At 37.9% G+C, this 27,943-nt stretch overlaps 6 protein-coding genes across 9 annotated transcripts; 3 read left to right on the top strand and 3 right to left on the bottom strand.

The window, feature by feature from the left end:
- Window positions 1-3,465: 3,465 nt before the first annotated feature.
- LOC120007778 (auxin-induced protein 22D-like) lies at window positions 3,466-4,664 on the top strand. Its single transcript, XM_038858214.1, has 3 exons — window positions 3,466-3,812; window positions 3,924-4,220; window positions 4,327-4,664. The coding sequence occupies exons 1-3, from the start codon at window positions 3,628-3,630 to the stop codon at window positions 4,397-4,399; spliced, it is 555 nt and encodes a 184-aa protein (XP_038714142.1). The 5' UTR covers window positions 3,466-3,627; the 3' UTR covers window positions 4,400-4,664.
- Window positions 4,665-5,974: 1,310 nt separating this feature from the next.
- Window positions 5,975-9,222, bottom strand: LOC120007126 (protein OSB2, chloroplastic-like). Its single transcript, XM_038857313.1, has 5 exons — window positions 8,782-9,222; window positions 7,583-7,721; window positions 7,408-7,492; window positions 7,196-7,308; window positions 5,975-6,399 (listed from the first exon to the last, which is right to left on the bottom strand). The coding sequence occupies exons 1-5, from the start codon at window positions 9,150-9,152 to the stop codon at window positions 6,226-6,228; spliced, it is 882 nt and encodes a 293-aa protein (XP_038713241.1). The 5' UTR covers window positions 9,153-9,222; the 3' UTR covers window positions 5,975-6,225.
- Window positions 9,223-9,592: 370 nt separating this feature from the next.
- On the top strand, window positions 9,593-13,285 carry LOC120007072 (NADH dehydrogenase [ubiquinone] flavoprotein 2, mitochondrial). Its single transcript, XM_038857238.1, has 10 exons — window positions 9,593-9,745; window positions 9,833-9,865; window positions 9,945-10,010; window positions 10,766-10,882; window positions 11,787-11,864; window positions 11,961-12,066; window positions 12,167-12,213; window positions 12,583-12,660; window positions 12,763-12,828; window positions 12,950-13,285. The coding sequence occupies exons 1-10, from the start codon at window positions 9,680-9,682 to the stop codon at window positions 13,055-13,057; spliced, it is 765 nt and encodes a 254-aa protein (XP_038713166.1). The 5' UTR covers window positions 9,593-9,679; the 3' UTR covers window positions 13,058-13,285.
- An 874-nt stretch (window positions 13,286-14,159) lies between these two features.
- LOC120008096 (transcription factor UNE12-like) lies at window positions 14,160-19,741 on the bottom strand. The gene is made up of 6 exons (XM_038858610.1): window positions 19,240-19,741; window positions 17,811-17,930; window positions 17,112-17,177; window positions 15,686-15,751; window positions 15,027-15,104; window positions 14,160-14,941 (listed from the first exon to the last, which is right to left on the bottom strand). Exons 1-6 carry the CDS (start codon window positions 19,576-19,578, stop codon window positions 14,711-14,713), a joined length of 900 nt encoding a protein of 299 aa, XP_038714538.1. The 5' UTR covers window positions 19,579-19,741; the 3' UTR covers window positions 14,160-14,710.
- An 872-nt stretch (window positions 19,742-20,613) lies between these two features.
- LOC120007014 (sec-independent protein translocase protein TatB-like) lies at window positions 20,614-23,716 on the bottom strand. 4 transcript variants are annotated; one of them, XM_038857158.1, is made up of 8 exons: window positions 23,547-23,716; window positions 23,080-23,225; window positions 22,865-22,986; window positions 22,462-22,591; window positions 22,299-22,357; window positions 22,025-22,223; window positions 21,196-21,308; window positions 20,614-21,113 (listed from the first exon to the last, which is right to left on the bottom strand). In XM_038857158.1, exons 2-7 carry the CDS (start codon window positions 23,138-23,140, stop codon window positions 21,199-21,201), a joined length of 681 nt encoding a protein of 226 aa, XP_038713086.1. In that variant the 5' UTR covers window positions 23,141-23,225; window positions 23,547-23,716; the 3' UTR covers window positions 20,614-21,113; window positions 21,196-21,198. The 4 variants fall into 4 exon arrangements, with proteins under 4 accessions (XP_038713086.1, XP_038713085.1, XP_038713084.1 ...); XM_038857157.1 differs by having other exon boundaries at window positions 23,080-23,220; XM_038857156.1 differs by having other exon boundaries at window positions 23,080-23,189.
- An 843-nt stretch (window positions 23,717-24,559) lies between these two features.
- LOC120008022 (tryptophan synthase alpha chain-like) lies at window positions 24,560-27,927 on the top strand. Its single transcript, XM_038858530.1, has 9 exons — window positions 24,560-24,888; window positions 24,986-25,132; window positions 25,223-25,288; window positions 25,824-25,932; window positions 26,366-26,442; window positions 26,738-26,815; window positions 26,966-27,043; window positions 27,441-27,500; window positions 27,590-27,927. The coding sequence occupies exons 1-9, from the start codon at window positions 24,703-24,705 to the stop codon at window positions 27,722-27,724; spliced, it is 936 nt and encodes a 311-aa protein (XP_038714458.1). The 5' UTR covers window positions 24,560-24,702; the 3' UTR covers window positions 27,725-27,927.
- The last annotated feature ends 16 nt before the right edge of the window (window positions 27,928-27,943 follow it).

Raw genomic sequence — 27,943 nt, 5'->3', positions numbered from 1 at the left:
GAATAAATCCGTAAGAGTAATTTGATGTATTCAAGGGAAACCGAAATCCATGAAGAATACGTCAAACAAAAATAAATTGAGAGGGTCCAAATTCCATACTCCAAAAGCATATAACATGTAGTAGTGGGGTCTAACAAGGGTGGCATGCATATATTGCAATACAAAGACACCAGCAAAGATCAATGGCATTGGCATCATACAATTAATCTTGTTTGGAGAAGAAAAATGTAGTAGTGGACCCTTTTAATTTATGTCTCATGGTGTGGTCCTCAAAATGGGTTCACAAAAAAGATTTGTGCCAGCACTACTTTTTATTACAAGATCATAAGCATATATACATGCACACCTTAACTTGTCCTCCATTTCCATCTCAAATGAAGATTTGATGAGTTGGTTTTTGTGGTATTAAGTTGTTGTCTGGATATATATATACATGCATTGCCCTAAAAGCAGATCTAATGTGGAAAGATTGGGAGTTGGACATCCAGTGACTCAGTTTTTTTTCCTAGGGTATATACGTTTAGTTACAAGGACTTCCAGCCGAAACATTTAGGGCCCCAACTATTCATTGTCCAAGCCCCATTTCCAAGTCTAAGCAGCCTAATCCCTAATCAATTCGTTCCAGTCCAGTTATTACTAACAATGTTGTAATAAAGCATTTTCGTAATATAAAAAATCGTAAAGAATAATTGTGATAAATAAAGATGTAATATTTTAAAGTTTGAAACTAAACAATTTATACTATATAAATAACCACACACAAAGATTACGGGGGCAACGAACCACCACTGCTTAAGTTGTGGCCCCAATGAGTTTAGATTTTGGATCCATCATTGTCTAAAAGATTAACCTATCTTGAATAGTTGGTCGAAGTACAGTGGCACCAGCAAACACTGTTGGCTCTTTCTCAATATTCATGTTTTCGTTTGGCTAACCATATAGCTAGGGGTAGGTTATAAACTTATGATATCTTCCATTAGAACTTTCAGTACAATACACATTAACAATATTGTCTGTTTTGAATTATGTGATACACATCAACAATATTATCTTTTTGAGTTGTGCGGTTCCCGATGATATATCAGGCTCGCATGGCTTTGCCTTCCCAGAATGTCACTCATCCCAATAGTACTCTTGCATAAGCATATTTGACTGTGGAGTTATTACAAGATGTTATGAACTGAAATTATATATATGTCAAAATATTCTTTGGTCATTTAAGTTAAGAAAACATTAACGAACAAAGCAAATCAGTTTCATATCTGATCATATAGATCGGCCTAAATTAAATTGGTTTCAATAATCTTATTAAATTAAAGCTTGAACTGAGCTATATATACAGCATATATATATTTTGAAAAATTAGAGACAGCATTCAGATTCATATGTGATAACACAATAAATTGATGATCATGTCCAGAAACAAGAACTACATATATAGGATTCGAATCCTCAAAAGTCATAACTGTCTGTTCTCATAGCCAACACATTGATTAAGGTATAAAACTACTTTATATTCCATTATCTTAAGCAAAATAGATGCTTCGATCATGATCAATTATACTCTATTATTGATTTACGCTACGCTTCCTTTTCGCACAACTTCCATTTTCCTAAAGCTTATAAGCGTAAAATAAAATAAGTCATTATTTAACACGTGTCAGTATATGTATTTACACAATGATTTCATATTTGTAATTGTGTGGATGGAACTTGAACCAAGTAGCAATCATGTGTTTGAGTGATAGTCTAGTGATAAATCTCTGAGGCCAATCCGTATCACTCAGAAAGTCTTGAGTTTGATTCCCACTTAGAGCAATATTCTAGTAGTCACGCTTTAGGTTTGACCCAACTTACACTAACAAAGACTTGATCGCTCAAGTTTTAAGTCCATATTGCTTGTCTAAAGGATAAACTTGTACGATATCATCTCGACAAAGAAAAGTATTTTAGACATATTGTTGGTTGTGCATCACAATCTCATAATTAACTTCGCTCGCATGTATAACTACACATATATACGTCAATTAAACACAACAAATACAAGTTTGACTATTCTCAAGATTCTGATATCTTGAGTAATATAGTCGTATTGAGATGTGTGGAGCCTAGATGCTTTGAAGTTTGAAAGAAATAATGCATGAAAGTAAGCATTCAATGTCCCTTAAGCATATTTGCATGTGTATTCAAGATAAATTCAGGCATCAACTTCGATTAGTGAGTATTCATCTTAATTAATTTATCTGTAAAGTTCTAATTACATTATGTCTCTCATGAATTTGGAACACATAAACCCTAAGGATTATACAGATTCAATGTTTACACAAGTACCAATAAGAATTTTCTATATATATATATATGTGTGTGTGTATGTATTAATTTACTTTTAAAAACAATACCACCATAATCAACTAGTATGGTCAAATGTGTTTATATTGACAGAATTAGTGAATCATAGGTTTTAGGTTCAAACTCGCACTTAAATTTATTTGGAACCTCTCTCATGGGCTGAAGATCCTGTAATTACTTGGTGTATGTGGGACGGGAGAACTCACTTACCTGAGATTCTATCATATAAGATGGAATTCAATGTAGCCGTGTATAGAGGTGATAAAATTTTATCCGATCCGAATGATCGAATTTATCCGATCCGGATTAATTCAAGTTTGGACATAAGTTATATGTTTAAAATCTGGGCCCAAACAAAAAAAATGTCCGATTTAAAATCGGGTTCGGGTCCAAATACACTGATTTAATTGTTCGGACCTTAACACATGTTAGTTTATTGTCCGCGCGCTTTACTTGTCCGTATTTAAACCAATATGAGTTTGATCAATTAGATACGTCCGAAATTCAATCCGAATTAAGATTCGGACATATAAATATTTTGTAAATACGTGATGTTGTCCTATCCATAATTGACTTTTGACACCCCTAACCGTGTATTAGATGGGTTGCTTGTTAAAAAACCGATTACCAAAGTATTCGACGAAGATAATTTTTTTTCCAAAATTAAAAAGGAAAAAGGAAAAAAGGAAGGAGAACATGGACACATCACATTCCCACGAGCAACCCACTAGCCAATCACATGTCTATGCTATGTCCATCAAAGACCAACAATAGTGGGACCCCAACCAATCACATGGGCTTGCTCCCCTAATCCAACGCTCCAGAATCTCACAACCAGAATCGCATCTCAGCCGTCCATTTCCTGGTCCACTGTCTTCAATACCCGTCGGTAAAGCTTGTCCCCTCTGTCCCTCTCAATGACTACACCAAATTCCACGGTGCTCCTCATGTCTCCCCGCTGCCACATCTGTCACTTTCCCACACGCCTCCAGTAGGTCCCAGGATTTTACACCGTCAGATCAATGATCAGATGATTCAGTTCAGCGCGTGTTTAATATGCGAGTGAGATTAATTCATTCCAATCTCAAATTCTCAATCAATGAAGTTCATGCACGAGCAGAACCAGTCACCCACATGTTGTCCCTTCCATGAAAACCCACCTCTATAAAACTCTTTTGAATCACATCATTCTTTCCCGTCAAAATAATTCATTTGGATAGTCGTCTTCAACTGCTTCTTCTCTGAGAAAACTTATCAATTTGTTGAAGATTCCAATCAATGGTGTCGTACGAGAAGGATCTCAATCTGAAAGCAACTGAATTGAGATTAGGGTTACCAGGAAGCAATGAGCCTGAGGAACAATTGTCTCCAAGTGTAAAGAGTAACAACAAGAGAGCCTCACCGGAGACCTATGAAGACAGTAGTGCCAGCGTTGCCGATCGAGACAGAACTCCTCCAGCAAAGTAAGTAGTGAAAACTAAAAACCCAGAAAGGATTGATGGGATTTTGTTGAATTAATGGGATTTTTTATGTATGTTTGTTGTGTGCTGATGAGGTGTTTGATGAAATGTCAGGTCACAAGTAGTGGGATGGCCACCGGTTCAGTCATTTCGCAAGAACAGTTTAAAGAAATCAGAGGCAGATGCTGCTGGGATGTATGTGAAAGTAAGCATGGATGGAGCTCCATATCTTAGAAAGATTGATCTCAAATTGTACAAGAGTTACCCAGAACTCTTAAAGGCCTTGGAGAACATGTTCAAGATCAAGATTGGTCAATATTCAGAGAGGGAAGGCTACAATGGATCTGAATATGCACCTACTTATGAAGACAAAGATGGTGACTGGATGTTGGTTGGAGATGTTCCATGGAAGTAAGCACTCTCCCACATCTCTCTTTTAGCTATATATGTAGATTATGATCATAATCTTCTTAATATTATCTTATGAAACTCACATGGATTTCTGCTCTTTTTACAGTATGTTCATCAACTCTTGCAAGAGACTAAGGATCATGAAAGGGTCAGAAGCCAGAGGCTTAGGTTGTTTGTGAATCAGAGAGTCTGACCAAGGAAGATAGAACTTTTTTTCTTTTTCCATTTAGCTCCATGAAAATACAGAGAACAGTGAAGGAAAATGAGGATTGGTCGAGATCCAAATTGTACAAAGGAAAAAAAAAAAAAACTTTTACTTCACTGTATGTTATAGATTGGATACATATCAATAATCATATACGAGGATCGATCGGAAAATAGTTCATACTTTGTGAGATTGAATTTTGGGTTCATTATACATATTATTATTCTTCTTGGTTACAATGTTTGTAAGAATGAATATTGTTGAGCAGATTTCACAGAAAAGTTTGAAGTTTTGGATCTGAAATAGATCTGTTGATTGTAATGGGAAGGCCCTGGCAATCCTGAACTGCAAATATTCAATAGAAGATGAAAGAGAATTTTGTTGGCAGGGTAGATCCAAGAACAGTCTATCAATGTTTACCATACAACAAAAGAAAAAGAAACTACAGTAGAAGGGGGAAAAAAATGAAGATCTGTTGGCTATTCTAGCTCGGCTCGAGTCATATAGGAGAGGGCTTGGGCTTAATATGTGAGCAAATTTTGGATTAATATTAGTGCTGTAAAGAAAATAATTGTAACCAAAAAACAAATGACGGAATCAACTGAAAAATCGATTGCTAACTGAAATAATTGATGATAACCGATCAATCGGTTAAATTCATATAAAAAACCAAAAAAAATTGACCGAAACCGACCATTTTCACCCCTAATTATTCTAATAAAATCTCTAATAAAATCAAGCTGGCTCGTGAGCCCTCGGGCCAAATAATTATAAGCTCGAGTTTGAGCTCGATCGATAATCAAACTCGACATTAAGCTCCAATTCGAGCTCCATAAGCACAAATTTAAACCAATTACAATTCGAGCTCGAGCCCGAACTTTTCGATTAGAGGTCGGGTCGGTTCGGTTCTTGTGTAGGGATGGCAAAAAAACCAGATCCGAGCACTATCCACAGGATATCCGATCCATTTAAAATCCAAAAACCGTTCCTATAGGTTTAGAAACGGTTTTGGTTTTGATTTTCAAACCCACTACGATTTAGGGTCGGTTTGGTTTTTTATGCCGGGTTTAAGGTACCCGAACCGTTTAATTAAAAAACTGAATTATAGTAATAACATTATAAATCATCTATATAAATATATATTATTAGGATGCTAAATTTTAATATAATCAAGAATATTAAATAAAATAATATAATAGAATTATAGATTATACATTTAAACTATAACAACATGATAAGTCAAGATTATTTTTAAGAAATTGAATTATACATTTATAGAAAAAAAATAAAAATTTAAAGTTAAATGGTAAACGGGTACTCGATGGTAAACAGTTATGGAACGATTCCAGTTTTGAAAATTTAAATGGTTTTTTAAACGGTTTTGGAACGGTTTTGGTATTAAATACATTAAATGAAAACGGTTTTGATATTCACTGATTGGAAGGGTACCCGACCCGTTACCATCTCTATTCTTGTGCAGGCCTAATTGCAATACATACTTAGTATGATTTCAAGGCAAGTAATAGGTAAATAACTAGTACTTCGAACCTATGACAAAAGATCTCCATAATAGTTCAAACCACAAGCAGTCACACTCACACCATACAACTCCGAAAGGTTGACAAAGGCAAAATAAAAAAAAAAATACAAAGCTTCTAACTGAATACAGATCATGAAGATTCGAGGTAAGAGCTAATATTGTATTTCTCCCCAACACCATTTCTGTAAAGAAGCAGGAAGCCAGGAACCATACAAAGACTCTTTACCCCACCCGTATCGTTTGATTAACAGTGGAAGATATTACAAAGGCATCAAATCATTAGCATACATTCTACTGTCCTGATCATGAAGAGATCCCATTCTTGAATCCAGTATTTCTAGTTGGGATTTTACCCAATGTGGGTTGTTCCTGCCTTCAACCCACAAAGCTTCTCCAGTATCTTTGTGCTTAAAATCTGGATACTTGGGGTTCCTCTGTATATGAAACCGATGAAAAAAATGAGGGAGGGGAATACAAGAAGCAACATCATATTTGGAAAGAATCTACTTCATCTCAGTTTCCATGATTGCAGAATAAATGAATAAACGAGTATTTAAACAGTCAACTTTCTTAGCCATGAAAGGAAAAAGAAACACCAACACTGCACAGGTCTCCCACAGTGAGCAAGAGGTCCAGGAAGGGGAGACGTTTGCAGTCTCGCCCCGGCATTTTAGGGAGGCTCTATCTGTGGTTTGAACCTGTCCAGGTTGTTGTCATGAAGCAACTTTAGTTACTTTACCACTATGGCAACGTTGGCCCATATAAGTCTTCTTAGCCATGCCATCATAAGATGTAATTCATCTATACTTGTGATTCCCATATGATCCATAGTACATGCATTCCGTCAGGTAATTTTCTTGCTTAAATACTCGACTTCTTAAGTTCGGACTTTTAAAGTGGCGAATATGTATTTCAATTCATGCCCAACCAGGCCAATGCAACAGGTGGCCCATTCTCCTCAAAGCATGCTCGAAGTGATACGTACTTTTGCAATTTGTACGCAACACAGAACAAGTAAGCAGACAGCTCAAGAATATCGGGATGAAATAATAATAAATTGCAAAAGTACGCAACACAGAACAAGTAAGCTGACAACTCAAGAACATCGGGATGAAATAATAATAAACATGACACGTATACACTTGATGGATTGTTTGCTTTTCCTCATCATTTGTCAACTAATCAATGAGAAAAAGGTTCTTCAAATCACAAATTCAATGAAAAGAGTACCTTGCTGTTCCTGTTGTCCCACCAATCCACGGGATTTGCGAAAAAAGCTTGCCATAATTCTTCTATTGAACTAGAACCAAAACTATTTGCAGCACTATTCTGTATCCTCCTATCTGCAATGATATTGTACAAAAATAATAAATAAACATAAGTTCCATAAATTACCATGCTGCTCAATGAATTGTTAACTTCCATCAGAGGATCTGACTTGCCTGGAGCAATGGAATTGGAGTCACGATCATTCAAGGACAGTGGAGAGAAACTTTTTTCAATAAAATTCAGTTGATGGACAACCACCTGCAGGAGACCTTGAAAGTTGAAATCCATTTGGACAAGCAATGCTATGAAAGAAGATAGCATAGCATAAAATACCATAAATCACAAGACCTTGTAGTATGTCAGCTGTCTTCCATCTTCATTTTCAACTGTATCTGAAACCAGACGTCCAGATACATATATTTGGTGGCCTTTCTCTATATGCTGAAAAGCAACATGCGCCATCTCATCCCAGAAAGTTAAACTGATCCTAGAAAACATTAATGATCACTTCTAAGAATGGCTTATAAAAACCGATTTATTGCCAACATTGATATCTGATTGAAAAATGAATCAAGGAAATCTTAAGAGGGCAGTAAACAGATGTAAAACTACGTCAGACACTCATTTCAGCATGCGTTCTCTATTGGAGTGCCTTTCTATTACAGTTACCTCGACTGCTTTATACGAACAATAACCTACGGATACACTTCTATAACAAAAGCATTTAACAACTCACTCATATTAGAGTTTATCATTCAATTTGAGCACCAACGTTGGTTTAGGGTTTTCAGTTCACATTTTTAACCTCTATATGACAAAATTGCAACTATCTTTTGCTGTAACGAAATTGTGTGAGGCAATAAACACTCTATTCCATACCACTTAAGGAAATTTTCCACATATGTAACAAACAACACTTCCAAGGATTAACACAAATTCTATTTCTAAGGTAATACCTGTTAAGTATATTCACCTGAGAGTTTCAGGAAAGGATTTTAGCAACTTAGACTGAAGCATCTATTTCTCGACTTTGGTGTAGTACTACACTACTTACCTGATAGGGAAATATAAAGAAACACCAATTTGATTATACGTAGTAGCTATCATAAATTTGATATTCAATCAAAGCTTCTTCAGCAGTTTGTAGAACCCAATAATTCTTTCCCCATAGTTATCTCTCCTACTATACTCATCGTCTTATCAAGCTATGCCCTGCACTTCCATTAAATCCTTAAGCCTTCCCCCTCTTACTAAGACTACAGAATGTTCTTGTCAATTATGGCCAATGCCGCAGTGATTTCAAATCCAGAGGTTAATCATACTCTGTCAACTTTACGGAAGGCAGAGTTTGGTTTTTTGGGGGTAATAGTGGAAAATCCCTGCACTTCCATTTAACTCTATTATTAGTTTCATCATCGTCCCCAACAGATAATATACAGTAACTTTTTTCTTCGCTACATCACGTTGTACACCCGTAAAGCCATCATCTTTGAAATACAAAATTCATAGTTACGAAGGAAGAATTGATAGAAAATTAGTGTACTAACCAGGAAGTATCGGAAGCGGATTTCCTGACACCGAGACGGGTCCAGGCAAGGACCTTACCTGAAGGAAGATGCTTGATTTCGACAGGGATCCCAACAATGCCAATAAGTTCTACCGAGTTGCACAGCTCCTTCTTCCACGGAATCTCCGGTGGCTTAGGATACGACACTTGATTGTAATCGAAGGAGCACTTCAAGCGCCGATTGAAGCGCACGCGTTTGTTGATTTGCGCAGGAGAGTAAGAGCATGAACGGTTAGAAGACGCGAAGGGGTTTGCGGAAAGATGTGAGATTTGGTTGTTCGTGATTGGGATTCTTGGAAGACCGATGGAGAGGCTCCTCCTTAGTACCAGGGCTTGCTCTATTGCCACCATTGTTCACTTCACTCTCGTTTCAATCCTGGTTCTGCCGCTGGTGACTCTGGATATTTTTGGTCTCAAAAGCGGCAAAGCGCCAATCGCCCTGAATCTCCATCCTTCCTATCCTAGGCCCATTAATGAACCCAGACTGAAAATACGACCCACTAGAACCAAGCCCATTAGTGGCCCTAGATCTTCATCCCAGGCCTATATAATTTCACTAGTCCATAGCCTAGCAAGTGAAGGCCCATTAATGAGGCCAGAGTGAAAAATACCATAGATCGAGTGCATTGTGCATACTGCATAGAGATGGAAAATGGGCTGTAGGCCAGTGAGCCCGACATAGCCCGGCCCATTTACATTGCTAGGCACATGGGGTGGGCCGCTTTGTTGTCCGGGCTGGCCCATTTTACATCTCTAATTCACTAATTGTGCACAACCGGTAAACGTTGGAATCCACGGTCTCTGCTTCAGCTCTGTGTTTCTGGACGCACGCCCCCGTCTCTGTCTCTCTATCCCTTTTGAGCTCGGCGTCGGCGAAAATGCTGGCTCGTTTGGCGACCAAACGCCTCCTTGAGATCCGTCAAGTTTTCCGTCAACCTTACCAGGTTTTGCTTCTCGCTTTCCCTCATTTACTCTTTAACTTTCTTCCTCTCCAATCACACTTCGATCTAATTTGATCGCATTTCCTGCAGTCATCTCGTGCCTTCTCGACCGCCTTGAACTATGTGAGTTTGATTCGTATCGCAGCTTTAAACTTCATCAATCTTTCTTGTGCTGTATTCACCTTTAGGAATTATTGTGCAGCACATTGATTCGCCAGATAATAATCCAGACATTCCATGGGAGTTCACGGACGCTAACAAAGAGAAGGTAAGAGAAAATCTTGGAAATTTATGAAATTTGGCAGTTTGGGTCTACTGATTGTGATTATTTTGTCCGATTGATCGCAATTTTGTGGGTTAATTGGTTCGCATCCCGATTTCAATTCAATAATTTACGGATCATCGCAAAGAAGTCAGCCAATTATAGGGATTCGAATAGAACGAATGGAGGAACTTTTGATGCACTTTAATTTCTTTGTTTGATTTGGATGATTTGTTTTTGTGGCCAGTAATGTTAGATTTTCGTCCCAAGAGTTATTATGATTATTCAGTGTTGAAGTCAAAATTTATATTCTAGAAGTATTTCTCTGACAACGGGGATAGGGATTCGGGGCTGGATAGTGAGGTGCTTGACCACTGGAACTAGTGCTGCTATTAATAATACGAAAGCTTTGCCCATCTTAAAGGTTTATAGTTATGCAAATTGCTTTATATCACTGGCAGAAAAGGAGTTCGATATATAATTGACGTTTATTCGATGTTAAAGTAGTTGTCCTTTGTTCTTAGCGAGAATAAACTAAGTTTAGAGATTTAAGATTGCATTGATTTATACAGAATGCTTTGAATTCGGCCTTTTATCATTTTTTATACTGGTTTATATGATGCTTATTTCTGTCCTACATATCTTAATTTTTTCATGGAGGTGCTACTTAAACTTCACAAACCTATAAGTATTGGCAATGCTTTGTTGCTCAAGTAACAAATTTTAATCTAAATTCTTGTTGATTCACATTTCATGTACAGGCTAAAGAGATATTGTCTCACTATCCATCCAATTACAAGCAATCTGCAGTAATTCCTCTGCTAGATCTTGCACAGCAACAGCATGGAGGTTGGCTCCCTGTTTCAGCAATGAATGCGGTAAGTAGGCATGAGTTCCTGAAACATCACTCTCCTTGCTTTAGTATGTCTGTGTGTTTTTAAGAAAATCTATGCACCTACTTGAAACAAATGACAATAGCAAAATGAGATCCATTAATTGTAGCTGACCACCTGATGAACCAGTGTCCAAACTTTTATGCCAATGGTTTGAAGAGGAAAGTTCAAAAAAATTTCTACTTACTATACCATTGATTGTGGCGTAGCTTGTCGATTGCTTCTGCACTATTGTACAAACTGTTACACTTGGTTATGCAATCAAAATATTATAGTATTGGACTATTGCTAGACTTCACCTCGCAATTCTGTCTTATTAAAGGATCCTATCATCTCGCCCCCCACCCCCCCCCCCCCCCGGGGAAAAAATGTGAAATAAAGAAAGAAATACATAAAATAAATAGAAATATTGCTTTCTTCTATGAGTATGGGTTTATACTTGTGTTGGAAAGATGAATTTCTAAATATGTGACAGAAGACTGATTCCCTCTGTCAGTGCAGAATCTTTGCTATTTATCAAGTTGAGGGTAGACTTTAATGAGCCCAGTCTTTGGATTGTTTGTGATTCCCCAACTGACATTTGATTATGTGGTGTGTGGATCAATATTTTATATGAAGCACTTGCATTTTAACCTTGTAAAGTGACTTTTGGGGGGCAAAACTATGAGGATGAGTACTTGAGTAGGCCAAAGTGGATAATTCATTGCAAGTAGCTTAAGATGAAAAAATTTTCTCTTGTTCTTGTACCCGTATAATAGGCTTTAACTTAAACTTACTTTGTAAGAATACCTTAAATCTCTTCTAAAATTGAGCTCCTTGGACGGATCTCTTCTGTATCTTTTTTTTCCTCTCTCTAAAAATTGAACTTAGTGAATTGTGAATGGTTCAGGTGGCTAAAGTCATCGAAGTTGCTCCTATCCGAGTATTTGAGGTTGCGACATTTTATTCCATGTTCAACCGGACAAAGGTGAGAAAGTGCATCTTTATTTCACAATTTGATTACTCTCCATATACAATTTGCGTTTGCAGCTTCCCTTCCTTAATTGTTCCTTTCGTTTATCAGGTGGGCAAATACCACCTATTGGTTTGTGGCACAACACCTTGTATGATACGTGGTTCACGAGAAATTGAGGATGCATTGCTGAAGCACTTGGGAGTGAAGCGCAACGGTGAATTTTGTACCACATCAGTTTGTTTTAATCACATCATACAGCACCTCATGTTAAGATTTATGAAATGGATAGCATTTGACTTTTTTACTATATGCAGAAGTAACGAAGGATGGCTTGTTCTCTGTTGGAGAAATGGAATGCATGGTAAGTTCAGATTTGGCAGTGATTTTACTTGGCTAGTACTTAATCAGGATGGCATAATTGGGAGAAAAAAAAATACTACCATCATGGATGGCTGTGTCATAAAATTGGACTTTGCTTAAATTAGGATTGTATTATCGGGAGAGAGAGAGAGAGAAAATACTACCATTGTGAATGGGTTCCTCGGTCATCTCTTTGCATGCCCTCATCATCATATGCTCCTAAGGAATGGGGAAAAAACCAAAACATTCCAGTGTTGAAAGTTACGTAAAATGAAATAAAAAAAATATATGTAAATATAAGATGTTTCTGATATTTTTCCCATACTCTATTGGGTGGTGCATAGCTTGATTAGTTATTGGGTTTTTGCAGGGATGCTGTGTGAATGCTCCTATGATTACCGTCGCAGATTACTCCAATGGATCTGAAGGATATACATATAATTATTATGTGAGTCCATGACATTCCCTTTCATCTGACTTGGATATTGTAGATTTTGTGTAAATGGTAGAAAACTTGAGTAATCATGCTGGGCCTTTGTGTTAAATGCAGGAAGACGTCACTCCAAAACGAGTAGTTGAATTAGTTGAGATGTTAAGAAAGGGGGAGAAGCCACCGGTAAGGCAACTGGGTTACAGCATGTTATCCTATACTATTATATTATTGGGCTGCTAAAATGTCTTGTTTGATTATTTATTTTCTTTGCATCGTTGTTATTGATATCTGTTCTGTATCTCAGCCTGGCACTCAAAACCCAAATCGGATTAAGTGTGGACCTGAAGGGGGTAATACCACTCTACTAGGTGAGCCAAAACCTCCCCCGTGCCGAGACCTTGACGCCTGCTAAAGTTGTGGAATATGTTGTCATGAATAATGTGAAGCTTGGATGTTACCAGGCTTCACTGCATTGTAAGCTCAAGTTGGTTTTACTTATCAGAAACTTTTTTTTTGTTTCTCCAACCAGAGTGGATTCTGGTGGATGTTCATTTCCCTACAAGTTACAACCCATCTTAATTCAAGATATGGAATGGCTTATTAGTTGGTGGAAGTATTTTTTTTATATGCTCTGTGATAATCCTCTGTATGTGGTTGTATGCTTTCGTTGATTGGACAAACGAATTGCTCCTCCTTTGCAGATCAAGGATGGAATGGCATTATGTCTGTTATTTACTATTTTAGCCCCCTCTTGGCCTCTTTATGTAAATGGGCTTGTGGCCCACCTTGATTTGTAATTACTCAGCTCATGGATAAGCCCAAGTAATATTGGCCACTTCAGTACGCCTCCTTGCCTACTTGGTTTCATCTATAAGGCCCATTTTAGACCCCCCCATTCACTTCAAGAATTCAACCCAAACATGCAATCCCAATCTGGTTTTTTAATTAATTTATTTATTTATTTTAATCGAGAACGATACCATCGGACATCATTGGGCTTGCCCATTTTGAATAGCCAAGTTAGGCCCAAACTAGGGTCGAATAGGCTGCATGCACAACCTACCAATAGATAAGTTACGACAAGAGCCAATGCGAAACCAACCAGAGAGATAAGTTCCATCAAGACCTAACGCAAAACCAAGCAGGCAGACAGATAAATTGCGTCAAGACCCAATGTGAAACCAAACGAGAATAAATCCAACTGAACCACGAAAATCCTACAATCATACACCTTTGACCGAAACATATAACTAATTAGGCTATCCTAGTTTGGGGCTTCTTAAAACAAACCCACCGGAGTTTCTTCATCAAGGGAAGTGGTTGGATCCTCTCTCTTCCATTTGGAAACAAGAGTTGGCACACGTGCGACACTGACCTGTTGAGTACAAAAGTTAAAGTGTTCAACTATTCCCTGACACTAACTTAGCCCACGAATGGAACGCTTCCCACCCATCACTACCAATCTCTCTCCAATGATATTTCTTCCAACAATGATTAAGGCAAAAAAAAAGAAGTCAAAAACACTCTACCCCTTTAAACAAAGTAGCAAATATCAATTTCAAATTGGACTAAAAACACCAAGCTTTGCCAATCAACCAACCATTATCCATTCTACCTCTGCATTCCATTGGCTATGAAATACAGTATTACAATATTTATATACCCTATATCTATCCCTATTAGAAGGTCCCACAACGCACTTAGCCAAAAACAAGAGTGAAGAGCCCCACTTCAAAAGTGCTTTCCACTACCCCCACCAGTACCACTAGCAACAACAATGAAAAAGCAAAGCATATCAAGAGTAAAGCTTTGACAATTCCCCCCTCCTTTAACTGGAACTTGTCAAGACATAAAGGGTCTGCCTGCATTTTTTTTAAGCATTGACGTCGAAACCTGTTTTGACAAAAGCTGGAAAAGGCAGGCAAAAGCAAGAACTATGGCATCTGACTTTGATGGCAATTTGAAAGGAAAAAAAAAAACTAAGAGTGGGACCCCAGACCATTTTAGTGACTACTTGAGGATGGGACCAGGGGATATGTACCGACTACTGAACCATGGAGAGGTTTCATGAAGGGGGGTTTGTTTCCGGCTTCACGATGCTAGAGGTATCTGGTGGTTGAGTATGGTAAATGGCTGAGGCGAGTGAGATAGGCATGATGCAAAGAGCCTTAGATTGAAGAAATTGCATTGCAGCACCAACGTTTTCTTCCATGAGTTTAGCTACCTGCCGTTCTGTGCCATCGTTGGACCACTTCTCCCAGGCCGGTTGGTTTCTTCCACCTTCACCTGATTCATCCTGATAAACAAAGAGAGCAAGTTTGATTTCCTTGATGTGCAACGGGAAAGGAACAAATCGACCTGGAAAGAATCTTTGTCAGTACCTCAACCGATGACAATGGGATGTCCGTTACAAGTGGCGCCACTGCGCCAGCTCCACCCAGTCTACTCATGCTTAAAACCTGCCAAGTGGGGAATATATCATGGATTAAACAAACTAATATAAAGTTCAATAACCAGAGACCATTCATTCAGATGAAAGAGTTCAGATATGAGCCGAGAGAGACTCCAAGTATGCAATTAAATAAAAGAAATTAAGGTGAGTTGATCTAAATATTCAATTATCAAATTAGGAGAGTCCTTGGTGGGGGTAGAGACTTGATATCTACATAAAAACATATGGTACAAGACCGACAGCTATCATAATACACCAGCAAGTTATTGAGATTAAAATGCAATGATACTAATATGGACTCTGAAAAAGGGATAGTGCTTCCAACAATTACTGGCATGTGGATATCCATAAGTGGTGTGAAATCTCACAATCAATTATGTTAACTCTAGACCTATTTCTTAAGGAAACAAATCATCATACGACTTTATATGGACGTGATGAAAGTAGACTTTTTCAACTATCACTCACTTCAGGAGTCAGTAAAACCTTAAATGGAGACGTAGATCCTTCTACTCTTTCTAAATATGTATGAGGACTCATACAGCTAGATAGGAACTTGGACAGAAAAGGAAAAAGTGGCTTACATACCTTTACTTGGAGTCTTAAGAACTTCACATAATCCACAATTTCGTCAAGCATCGCGGCTCTATCTGTCTGCAAAAACATTTGGAATATCAACATAAGGAGGAACTGATGCTTACAGCAAAACTTTCTCACAATTAAACCTCACAGGAAAGTCATCAAGTAAAACAAATTAACCACAAATCACCTATTTGTTAATTATATTTTAAGAACAATGTTCTGGGGTTCCATCATATGCCAAAAATTTGAAATCCAGTATCAAAGTTGCTCCAAATGTTATACACACAACAAACATTACAGAATCAGTTTTTCCCCCTCGGCAACAAACTTATAATTATATACCCCCTATTACATCATCAAATTCTAAAATCAACATCCTAACAAATACTGATTTTTATTGCATGCATGATACCAATCTACTATAAATAATATACAATCAATGGAACTACTGAACAATGTCTAGTCCCCCAAGAACAAAAGAAACTCTGTAGCCAAATGTAGTTCCTTCAACAAATGGCACCTGTTCATCTAGGTAATTCACAGTTGCCACAAGGGCTCAAAGATGTCTGTTTATAAATTCTTAACAGTCGGAGCATAAAAGCACAACCTATAAAGAATTCCAACCTAATGTAGCATTTCATAAATTCCATTTCTGGAAGGGTAATTTTGAAAAACTTGCGGATGTTCATACTTCCGAAGAAATATTAATTGAGAAAATGGTAATAGGACAACTGAAGTTCTTACTATTGATTTTTATAATGCATGTTGGGCATCTGAAATAAGTTAAAGATGATGCATGTTTAGAACATGATTCATTGATATCAAGATCAGAAAGTCCTTCAGTATTTGTTTAAATCACGAATTCGAAAATTTCTACATCTCTCACAAAATATGCAAAAGACGGATCAATGAAGCTCAGATATCAAGATATGAAACAGCAAAATTCTACTGTTAAAAAATTTATAGATACTACTCAGAAACAAGCACATGGAGAAAAACCCATCCGCTAAAAAAATTGAGAAGTTCCAGGTTTTTATAAGTGATGGGGCTACTCTTGTCATCCAGCACAGACAACAACTTTTTGAGTGTCTTTGGATCAATACCTAGCCAATACAGATAGTAATCAATTGCAACCAAGGACCCAAGAACTTTGTTTTCTTCCACCAAGGAATTGGCAAGATAAATTTTTCCACAGAAAAATGAATGTTATAACCATTTCTCTTAATCCATCAGGAAGCTTGGCTTCCTGTTTTCCCCTCTTTATGTCACTATCAGCTACAAGAAGAAAGGATTGCCCAAACCAAATATTGTTTTTGCTTTTATAACTAGTTAATTTGCTTCAACATAAAAGAAAAGTGTGAAAAGCACAATTATTTTCCTTACTTAATTCAGTGAAAGGAAAAACAAAAGAGAGAAACATCAAATTGCTAACCTTGTTGACACTAGGAACTAGGTCCTGCAGTGCCCTGATCCTTTCTGCTATTCTTTCTCTGCGCAACTGTCCATAAGAAGATCAGGGATAATCATGCAACAGCAATGAGGGAAGAAGATAAGAACTTTAATCCAAAAAAAATGAATTACAGAAAATAATGTTCTCCGGATGGGGAGTTAGAGAAGAAGGGAAGAGAGGTGAAGAATGACTCCAAGGTATAATCCTCTGATTTGTTTAGAACACCACAAAAGCCTGTCTTTCTTAAATGGAAAAACTATATTTATATCCTTGTAATAAACATTTTCCATAAGGTCACCCGGCGAAGGAGAGTAGTAACCTATTAAATCCATTCAAAAAATACAAAATACTTCAAAGAGGAACACAAGAAAAGTGGTTGAATTATTGAACTAGTACAAGCTTCCCTCGCCAATGAGAGCTCTTAACTTGAATTTCCTAACAAGACTTAGTACTTGATTTTATAGATCGTCAAAAAGTCAAAGTAAGTCCTTCCATATTGATTGTAGAAAAAAAATTGTCTTTTTCTAATTTTTTATTTTGGGGATGCAATTACAAAAATTTTTGTTTCAGCTTCCACTTTCCACTACACCTAGGCAGATTGAAAACAGGATGCAAGAAGCTAATATATTCTTTCTAAAATTCATTTTCTTGAGTTGAAATGTTGAATTAAATTAAGCTTACCCGCTCAGCAATGCTGTGTGGGTCCGTGGCCTGTCCTCGTCTAGCTCGAACTCTTGGACGCATTGCTGGTGCATGTGGTGCTGCAGCAACAGTCGTGTGCATAGGCTGTCCATTGAAAACCTAAAAAAGAGAAGGCAAATTCATTACCAACAAAGAAATCACTAGAGCAACAGGCCAATTTCATCTTAACTCAAAACGGCAATCTTGTTGTGAAGAATTTCATGACGCTAAAGCAAAGACACCATGAAGGTCAGGTGCAACGCTAAGATACAGATTTCACTTACTCTATTAGTATCATCACTGAATTCAAAGAAAATATATATCCAAACTTCCAAAGAAAATTAAACATAAAGTGAATAATAATCCATTGAATTAGACAAGGGAAAAACTTGGGTAAACAAATAGTTAAAATGGAAAAAATAAAAAATTTTGCTCCACAAGTTCAAGCAATTGTTGAGACATTGGAATATCTTTACGATTTGCCAATAACCAAACCAGATCAACAGAATAAAAAATTAGAAAAATATGTTTCTTACTGTGTGTAAAGAAATAGAAACATTTCTCTGATACTAACAACGTACTTGCAATAAAGACAAGAACGAGTACATGCTTTCAATACCATATTGTGTTAGCACGATGAAAAATTTAATCACAACAACTTTCCAATTTTTGAATGGCTAAATTTCCCCTTTTCTTCACAATTCCAGATATCTAATTTGCTTTGTACTGATTCTTCCTTCTTCTTTTTTCCTACCCCTTTAGGATAAGTTGAATAGGGATGGATCCTGCAGGCAAAGCTTTAAGTAAAATGATTAAGCAGATAGGATAATGACCACAAATTACTCAATAATTCTACACAACAACCTCCAATCCTTGATAAGGAAATCTTTACCGCCACTTTATGCCAGTCACACTCACCGTCTTGTTTTGTATCTTTCTAATTTGTTGCCGACCAAAAATTTGCAAGAGATAACATTTAACAATTCCACTGAGAATTATTACTTCCCATCTCTTAAACAGTCCACAGTGTCCCTCTTGTACCTTTTCCTTGTCAAAATGCAGAACTTCGAACCTCCCCGACAAATTACTCCGAACACCACCTTAATCTACGTTTCTATTCGTTGTCTTCTTTTGCCTTGTCTACTCAGAGCTCAGTTATAAAGAAGACACATCCAGAAGCATCTCCACCACTAAAATGGACATAGTTGTCCGGATTCCAACAAGGTTAGAACAATACACACAGAAACAAACATCTACTAATTATTTCAAAAATCTTCGGTCACCAAACAACTTTAAGTGAAATGATCACGAAAAAACAAAATTTGAGCATTCGACTTTTAGAACTCGTTTTCTAGTCGTTTCTATTGGTTTCCTTTCCAGCAAGCAAATACCAAACCGAACTGAAATAGATAATAACCATTTCACTTACATTTTTTGCGGAAGGAGCTCTACCATCAACGACTTCGTCGCGAAAACGTTTTCCACTCCCAGAGGCGTCCTCGGGCTTCAAAAACACTCCTCCTCCCCCTCCCCCTCCTTTCCCTTGGTCCAAGCTCAGCCCCAAAGGAAACACTGAACCATGGTACGCGCCGGCACCACCACCAATGTGAGCTGAGCCGTCCCCGGAGCTGAGCTGAAGCATCATAGGCGGAGGAGCTAAGCCTCCGTCCGCTCCGGCCAATCCGGTCTCTGCCGCAGCAAAGTTCTGAAGCCCTAGAATTTGCTCCAGGAAATCGTCGTTGGTGGCCTCGGAGGGATTATTCGCCATGAGCTGGTCTCTACCAAGTCAAAGATAAGTCAAGAGTTGGCGAGCTACGGCTCCAAAAAAGCATCTACATGCAATTAGTTTAGAGATTGTTAGCTCAAAGTCTAGAACTTTTGGTTTTGGTTCGCTTTCTGTGAACCAGAGAAAGAAGCAAATAGGCAAAGAGAGAACGAAAATACCATGGCTTTTTGCTGCTTAAAAATATCATACTTTGCGTAAAAGGGTCTGTGTTTGTCGATAATTACATTTGTAACCAATTTTTCCATTTCCTATCAAACGGCGCCGTTTCAGTAATCAGGGTGTAGCTTGCTGATGTTAGCTGACGGAATCATTCTAAAAACAACCATCACCCCCAATCCCAATCAATTTGGATGTTCACAGAACACTACATGTAAGTTTATAATTTATAATCAATCACTATTTCATATATCATAGATTTCACGATAAAATGAGAGTTTTATTTTAAGGGCTCGATTTTAATTCACTAATGGCCGAGTTACCGGATTTAGGGCTTGGAGGTCTTTCTTTGTGTATGGATTTACCAGTGCTTCTACTACTCTGAATTCTGCTCTTCCTTTGACATAATGCTACATGTATCTATCAAGTCTGCACTAAGTCAACAGACACATAGTATTTGATCATTGACAATTTGACCCAGGAATCTTTTTGTTTCTGCTCATCATTCACTCAGCAGTCATTACCAGTACAGCAGTACTGATATTTTGATGTCTCCTAGGCTCATAAAAGCTGTTCTTCAAATTCTGCCCGGAACAGAGAGTCTCTGTAGTCTGAACCATACTAAGTTTGGCATAAAAAAGGGGAACAAAAGTTGCAAAGTCACATCAGCTCATAATAATTCTTTAGCTATGTAATGCGCTGGAGTAAGCTAGTTCAAATCCTCCATGGGTAAACTATCATTTTGATCACCGAAAGATATACATTTTTCCCACTTTGATCATCCTAAGATTTTTTCCCAAACTCGTCACTCGATTAACAAAATTTGATAAAGAGGTCACTCAGTGACCGTAAAAGCTGATGTTTCGGTGACTAAAATGATAGTTTACTCAATGCTCAACAGTATATCAACAGCAGTCGATTTGCGCGGAACAAACTGTTTTCCTCTTGGACGTTATACAAGAAAGCATAACCACCGGTAATGACTTATGATGATACTCTAGCCCAAACCAAGCGTCAGAGCTAGCTAGATGATTTTAAACCTGCTCATCGCGGCAACCAGATAGGACACTGGAGACCAATGCAGGACTAGAATACAATCTTGTAATTCTGATTGCAAACAGCCCAAATGTTTTTATAAGACAAAGCAGGATGCCTAATCTAATTGAGAATGCAGGAACACAGCACATTTACAGGGTAAAAAAGATCATGCTTATGCACAAAACCCTCTAAGTCCGTGTTCATAGCTTCATGTGTGCAAGTGATTCATTCATCTCAGGAGTTCTCCTGTATAACCAGAACTTGCCCAGCTCGCTGACAGATTCCTCTTGCTGAGGTCATAGGAATATCCTCCTTCCAAGGATCTGGAAAATAAAAAATATGGTTAATGGCTTTAGAGGATTTTCACAATCTGAGGAACAAGAGGCTGGTAGAATGACTCCTTACCATTTATTCATATTTAATTTGATTCTGAGGCTGTGAGAAAAATTCTTTTGCATTGTGCGCCACCTCTGCCTCCACTATAGCTTCCAACACGATGTCAGATCCTTTTATTTCATCTGCTACCATATACATAGGTTGTTCCTTCAACAATTGATATAATATGTCGGACAAAGACACTTAAAGAGGTAAAGAATAAGGAGTGATCAAACAATGGGACCAGGAATTGATAGAAAATACAATTACTGCAAACTCTTCTTTTTTTTGAATGGAACAATCACCGCAAACTCGATGAAGAAACTACTGCTAACAAAGACATAGCAAATGCCACATTATGTTGACACTGGAATGAAGCAGCAGTTATAGAGTTCAGATTATTTTATTCTGAAAGTAGATTGAGAAACATGAAAAAAAATTAAATACGAATGGATTGCATTCAAAAGAATACTTAGATCTGTCCATTCTCAACGTTCTATTTTATAAATCTCTCCAGAACATACAAAACATGCTTCTTCTATAGCCAACAACGTCAACCACAACCAAATCCAATTTCGGAACAAATGCCATATAAATTTCCTAACAGAAACAAACAATATCAATCAAATCTTTGGTGAAAACACTAAATAATCAAATTCAAAGAGTTTATTTCTTGGTATAATGTTTCATAAGAACAAACCCTGCTATCCAGGCTGCTGCCAAACAGTACTTTAGTACACCCTGATGTATTTGCAGCCTGTCCCATACCACTGTATGAACAGGACAGCTAGATCTAGAAGGCATCACATCAACACACACTATAAGACAATTATTGAACTTTACTAAACATCAATCATACCTTGGCGCTTGGGTAAAAGCCCAGTACTTTCAGCAGATACTGGTAAGATAGTGAGAAGACCAGATTCAGTGTTCAGCTTCTCCAATTTGGTACTAATATTTGTTGAACCATCCTTCAAGGATGGGGATTCAGCCAATCTTGCAAAAGCAGTAGCTTGGCTGTGCATATTACATGAATCTGGGGCTGTTGGCCTGCAATCCTGGAAGCACAAAATATATGGAGTATCCAATACAAAATTGGATGCTAAAAAGAATATAGTTTAGTGGCACCACACCTTAGAAACGGTGGGCAATGATTTATCCTCTCTAGGAGGTTCTTCAGACGCCATGCTGCCTAGAAAAGAAGACAAATTAAAAATTCACTGAAGGCGAAAAGGGAAAGCAGTAAATATGAACACCAACAATGGGCTTATGACAGTGCCATGGGGCTACCATTACCAGGAGAAGTATTGTCAAGATTATCCACTAGTCTCCTAGTCATTGGACCAGGATTCATGAATGATACACTTCTAATTTCATGTCTAATGGCATCTAGTTGTGCCATTGTATCCTGAAGTTCCTTGTGAACCTGGAAGACAGAAAAACCATGTCAAAAAAATCTAAAGGGAGCTGCCTTAGTGATATACACTATTCTTTTGCCTCTCCATTCTAAACCCCCAGTGCCCCCTTTGGGCGGGTTCATCAAACGGCACCACATCATAACTAGTTACCATGAAAATCAAGAAAAAGAGAATGGGGAAGAACTTTGGAGTTCTTATATTTGCCCTTGATAAAATGCAGAGGTCATCTTATCGACGAAAAATAATTGTGGATGGCATAGATGATTCATTTGTTATCAAACCTGGCGAGCTTGCGATTGTTGCATAACAGAGTCAAATTGGCCACGGGCCAATTGGACATACCCAATGGCACGGCCAGCGAATTTCCCTGCTGTTCTGGCAATTATTGGCAAGTCCTTGGGTCCTGTTGAAGCACATCCATCCAATATCAAACCCTCAAAACCTAATCCACATATGAATTGGTTTCTTATATATACAAACACACGAAAGGGGTTACCAATTAGAGCAGCGGTAGCTCCAAGCAAGAGAAACAGCTCTCCATATGAAATCCCAAACATCTGGTGATTTGTTGGAGATTCAACTTAGGCACACCACAGTAACCAGGGTCTATGGTTCTCAGAGAAATGCCAAAAAGAAACTATTCTAAGAATCCATTAACATAATTAATTTCGATACTGGAAAAACCAACCAAATATTAATCAATAGATGCAATTCAAGACGCAATGTGAGGCCTGTATCAAAAACCATGAAGACAACAAACGTCAACATTGTTTGCATATTCATGCAGGCATCAAAGTATGCCCCATAAAATTTCTTAAAACTTAACATATGCCAGCTTCGAATAGAAGCATAGCATACCATAATGACTGAGATCATTACACCAAACCCTAGTTTCTCTTCAATATATAGATTCATCGCCATAATTGAAATAGTACCAGAACAGAACATACAATATATCGTTACCTGAGGATTTAATGATCTAGATTACTAAAATCTCCACCGTTGTTCCTGAAATTAAGCAACAAATCAACGTGAGAGCTGTAAGCTGTAGACTTCTATGATCGAATTCGAGTAAGAGATTAAGGTCTTGCGACTTCTCTCTTTCAGAAGGAAGAGAGACTAATGGGACTCTAGTTTTTGATAGAGCCATAGAGGGGTAAAAAAGGGGCAACGGGCCGTGCTAGACCCGGCCCAATATATTATAAACGTCCACAGTGTTGGGCCCGGGCCTTCTGGAGCCAGTCCATCTATCCAGGCTCATTTTTTAAATATTAAAGTATTTAATAATTAGACAAGACAAGGGAATGGATATCACAAAAAATGTTGTGGTGTAACTAATGGGTTTTTTTTTTTTGAAAGAAGTCTTCATTAATCAAAGGAGGCACTCAGCCACGTACAGTGAATTAACAGAGGGGTACCTCCCCTACAATCACAATTTCCCCAGTAGAGATAGCACCAAGCCTAGCTAAAGCATCTGCCATTTGATTACATATTCTTAGTTCATAGTAATTCGGATTGGATTTTGGACTCTAATTTTGATTAGATTTTGAATGTACTTAATTGAAAAAACTCGGATTAGTTTAAATACAGATAATAACCTAACTCGAGTTAGAGTTCAGGCATGTAAATTGGACAATATCTATTTGTTTGGACCCGAATCTCATTTTAAATCGGGAAAAAAATTTGTATTTAAACCCAGATTTCGGATATATAATTTATGTCTAAAATTGATTAAATCTATGACGAACAAATGCAATCATGCGAATCGGATAGAATTTTGTCATCCTACTTGCAGTACATGCCCATGCCCATGCCAATGCCAGTGCAAACAGCAAAACCATACACACGTGACTCAAGATCAAAAACCAGATTAGGATATTGGACGGTGGAGTTTTTTACCTTACAAGGAAAAAAATTTGGAAAAAGAAAGAGAAACGAGACAAGAAGAAGAAGAATGAGCCAAAACCCAATCACCCAAACCGATACAATCCACCAATCGCAGTCTTCCAAATGCATAATACGGCGTCGCTTCCAGCAAGTGGAGTAGTTGACGGACGCTATTCAAAGATCAAAACCCTGAAACCCCAGCGAACAGCTAGTGAAAACTCATTATTTGTGAATGGCTGTTTCTTTGAAAGCTGGCGGCTTTCTTGGTTTGAAGAAATCTGAGAGACATAGACTCGCTCGTTTTCCCTCTCGGAAATCCTCAGTCTCCGTCAAGCGAATCACGACAATGGCTGCTCTCACCGTTGCACCTGTTGCTGGTCTCGCTGAGACTTTCTCCAATTTGAGAAAGCAAGGCAAAGTAGGCATATCTCTGCCGTTGCATACTTGCATGTTGTCTTTTTATGGATTTTGGTTGATGTTTGGGGACGATTTGAATTGAAATTGAATTTTTGAAGGTGGCCTTGATTCCTTACATCACCGCCGGTGATCCTGATCTTTCAGTTACTGCGGAAGCTCTTAAGATTCTGGCCTCATCAGGAGCAGATATTATCGAGCTAGGTGTTCCATATTCTGATCCTTTGGCGGATGGTCCTGTTATTCAGGTTAGATGATGAAGTGATGTGGCTCGTATGCTGACATCGAGTTCAATTTTTGCAAATCTCTCTTAGTTATTATTCTTTTGTTTGGTTTAGGCTGCTGCCACCCGTTCCTTGGCAAGAGGGACCAACTTGGACTCAATTATATCAATGTTGAAGGAGGTATGATATGAATATGATCTTAGAAAAGCCTAGATGAAGTAGAAAGATGGCATATAAAATTTTCTGGTATTCTTGGAGGATTATTCTTTAATATGCACTTCTGTGTGGATCAGAATTTATCTAAGCACAATGTCTCGTCTTTGACTGTGAATTTATCATCTGTTGTCATCACTACTATAAGTACCAGTAGTAGTAATAGTACTGATGTCATCACTTCTGTGATTAATTGCTTGAGTATTCACCCTCGCAGTCAAGGCAGTAGAATACCTCTGATCAATAAATCATTTCTGTGATTCACGTAGATTGCTGCATTTACGAAACAGGCTGATTCTGGATCTTTCATCCGCCTCTTATCATTAGTTCAGCTATTGGAGTTTCACCTAACAAACTGTGCATCCTTTTCCCCATATTTTAGCTCAGTATCTATGTAGATATATCTATCAATAGGTAGACAACCATGATTGATTACCTACGCTGTGTTTTTATTTTCACTTTTTTGCTTAAATGTTCTTAGAAGTTATCAATCCATTGACAGGTGATTCCTCAATTATCTTCCCCTATTGCCATGTTCACATACTACAACCCGATTCTTAAGCGTGGAATTGACAAATTTATGTCCACTGTGAAAGATGTTGGTGTCAAAGGTAATGTGTAATTTTGGCTTTGCCACAACCTTTACGCTTTCCTGACGCCCCTAAAGAGTTTGGTGAAGGTGGCATGATTTACTTGCACATAGATCTAGGTTCACGACTAATGTGTGATGTTTTTATATTTTAAGCTTTGAACCCGGAGTCAATTCTGACTAGATTTTTCTAATGCGCATACCCTTCAGCTCCATGACCATGTGAAGGATGTGTTTCATGCCCTGAAAAAAGGTTCTAATGGGACTTAGTGCTTGTAAGGTTCTAGAGGCTTGGCTTCTTGAGTTGGGGTGTAGGGTGGGGGATTACCTCGATGAATATGTGAAACCCGTGTGCAGTGCGCTACAGTAAAATAAGATGGTTGGAGGTTTGCTTTTAGTTTTTCCATTAATAATTCTGTTTTGATCTATAACCATAACTCCGTATTTGTTTGCAGGACTTGTTGTCCCAGACGTTCCTCTCGAGGAGACTGGACTTTTGAGAATGGAAGCCGTCAAGAACAATCTTGAGCTGGTATTTTTATTTTATTCTTTTCTGGATACCTTGGAGAGTAATCTTCTCAATCAGGCATTCTTGAACATTTGCTACTTTTTCCGCTTCTCCACACCCCAACCCCCCACATTACAACCGAGGGAAAATTGAAAAAACCCTCTCATTGAGATTGCTCTGCCACTGGTCTATGGCTGAGCAAAGCACGTTAATTGTGACTCCATTGCTTCCATGTTAAACCTTCTATAGTGACTCTTACTATGTGCCTTTAAATCAACATCTACTAATTTTATGTATTCGGATTGCTGTTGTTGTTAAGGTGCTGCTCACAACACCTACTACTCCAAAAGATCGAATGAAAGCCATTGTCGAGGCGTCAGAGGGATTTGTCTATCTTGTAAGGCAGCTTTCAGAGTTTTTCTACTATTTATCATGCTTTGAGCAGTTGAGCTTTGTAAAATCTCCCCTTTCGTATAATGTAAATGGGGAAAATCTTATTAGAATGTTTTTTTCCCCTTCAATTTTGACCGTTTTGTTGGATTTATAGGTAAGTTCAGTTGGAGTTACTGGTGCCCGTGCCAACATAAGTGAACGGGTTCAAAATCTTTTGCAGGAAATTAAAGAGGTATGTCTTTTGTATTCTGATCTTATTCCGTTAAAATAAAGAATTACCCAAGCGCTTGACATGATATTAAAATTTGGTGTAAAATATGGTGGATTATTTTTGGTTGTCTGAATACCATCAAATCATCAACTCTTATCTGTCCTAATACAAACAATATAAATTTCCAGATAAGATCTTTGAGCAACTGAATTGATGATCATAGAATAATTTTAGATACCTTTTAAACCTGTACAAGTAATGTAGAATTTTGAGAGAATTGTGTTAGCGACATATCTTCCACTTAAAGGTGCATATTAGATACCCATTTCATATTGTGATTCATATCTGGGTCGTTACATCATTAAAGTGGCCATTATTCCAAGAACATACCTCATGGCTTTGATCTTCATCATGACAGGCAACAACTAAACCGGTAGCAGTTGGCTTTGGCATATCCAAACCTGAGCATGTGGCACAGGTTAGCTTTCTGTGTGGTTTTTAGCTTCTTTGCTTTTAGTTTGTCATGGTTCCGGCCTCCATATTTTGCGCATTGTAATCTTGACGCAGATTGCTGGATGGGGAGCTGATGGGGTGATTGTAGGCAGTGCAATTGTGAAGCTGCTTGGTGAAGCAAAATCTCCCGAGGAAGGGTTGAAGGAACTAGAGATATTCATTAGATCCTTAAAATCTGCACTTCCTTAAACACATCATCATTGTATCAAACAATGTGATTTGTCCAAATGGTCACCTTAAGCCCTTATTACAATCCTACATCGGACGGGATAGTATGAGTTGCGTGACGTTATAAGGATGTGGAAAAGATCCGTATCAATAATTATGATTTTCTGTATCGACAATTATTCAATCTCTTTATTGGCCACAAAGTATAACTTGTATATTCGATCCGAGCCATTTGTTCGT

This window comes from Tripterygium wilfordii, chromosome 10 (assembly GCF_013401445.1).
Source record: "Tripterygium wilfordii isolate XIE 37 chromosome 10, ASM1340144v1, whole genome shotgun sequence".
NCBI lineage: Eukaryota > Viridiplantae > Streptophyta > Magnoliopsida > Celastrales > Celastraceae > Tripterygium > Tripterygium wilfordii.
This window is presented reverse-complemented; position numbering and strand designations above follow the sequence as displayed.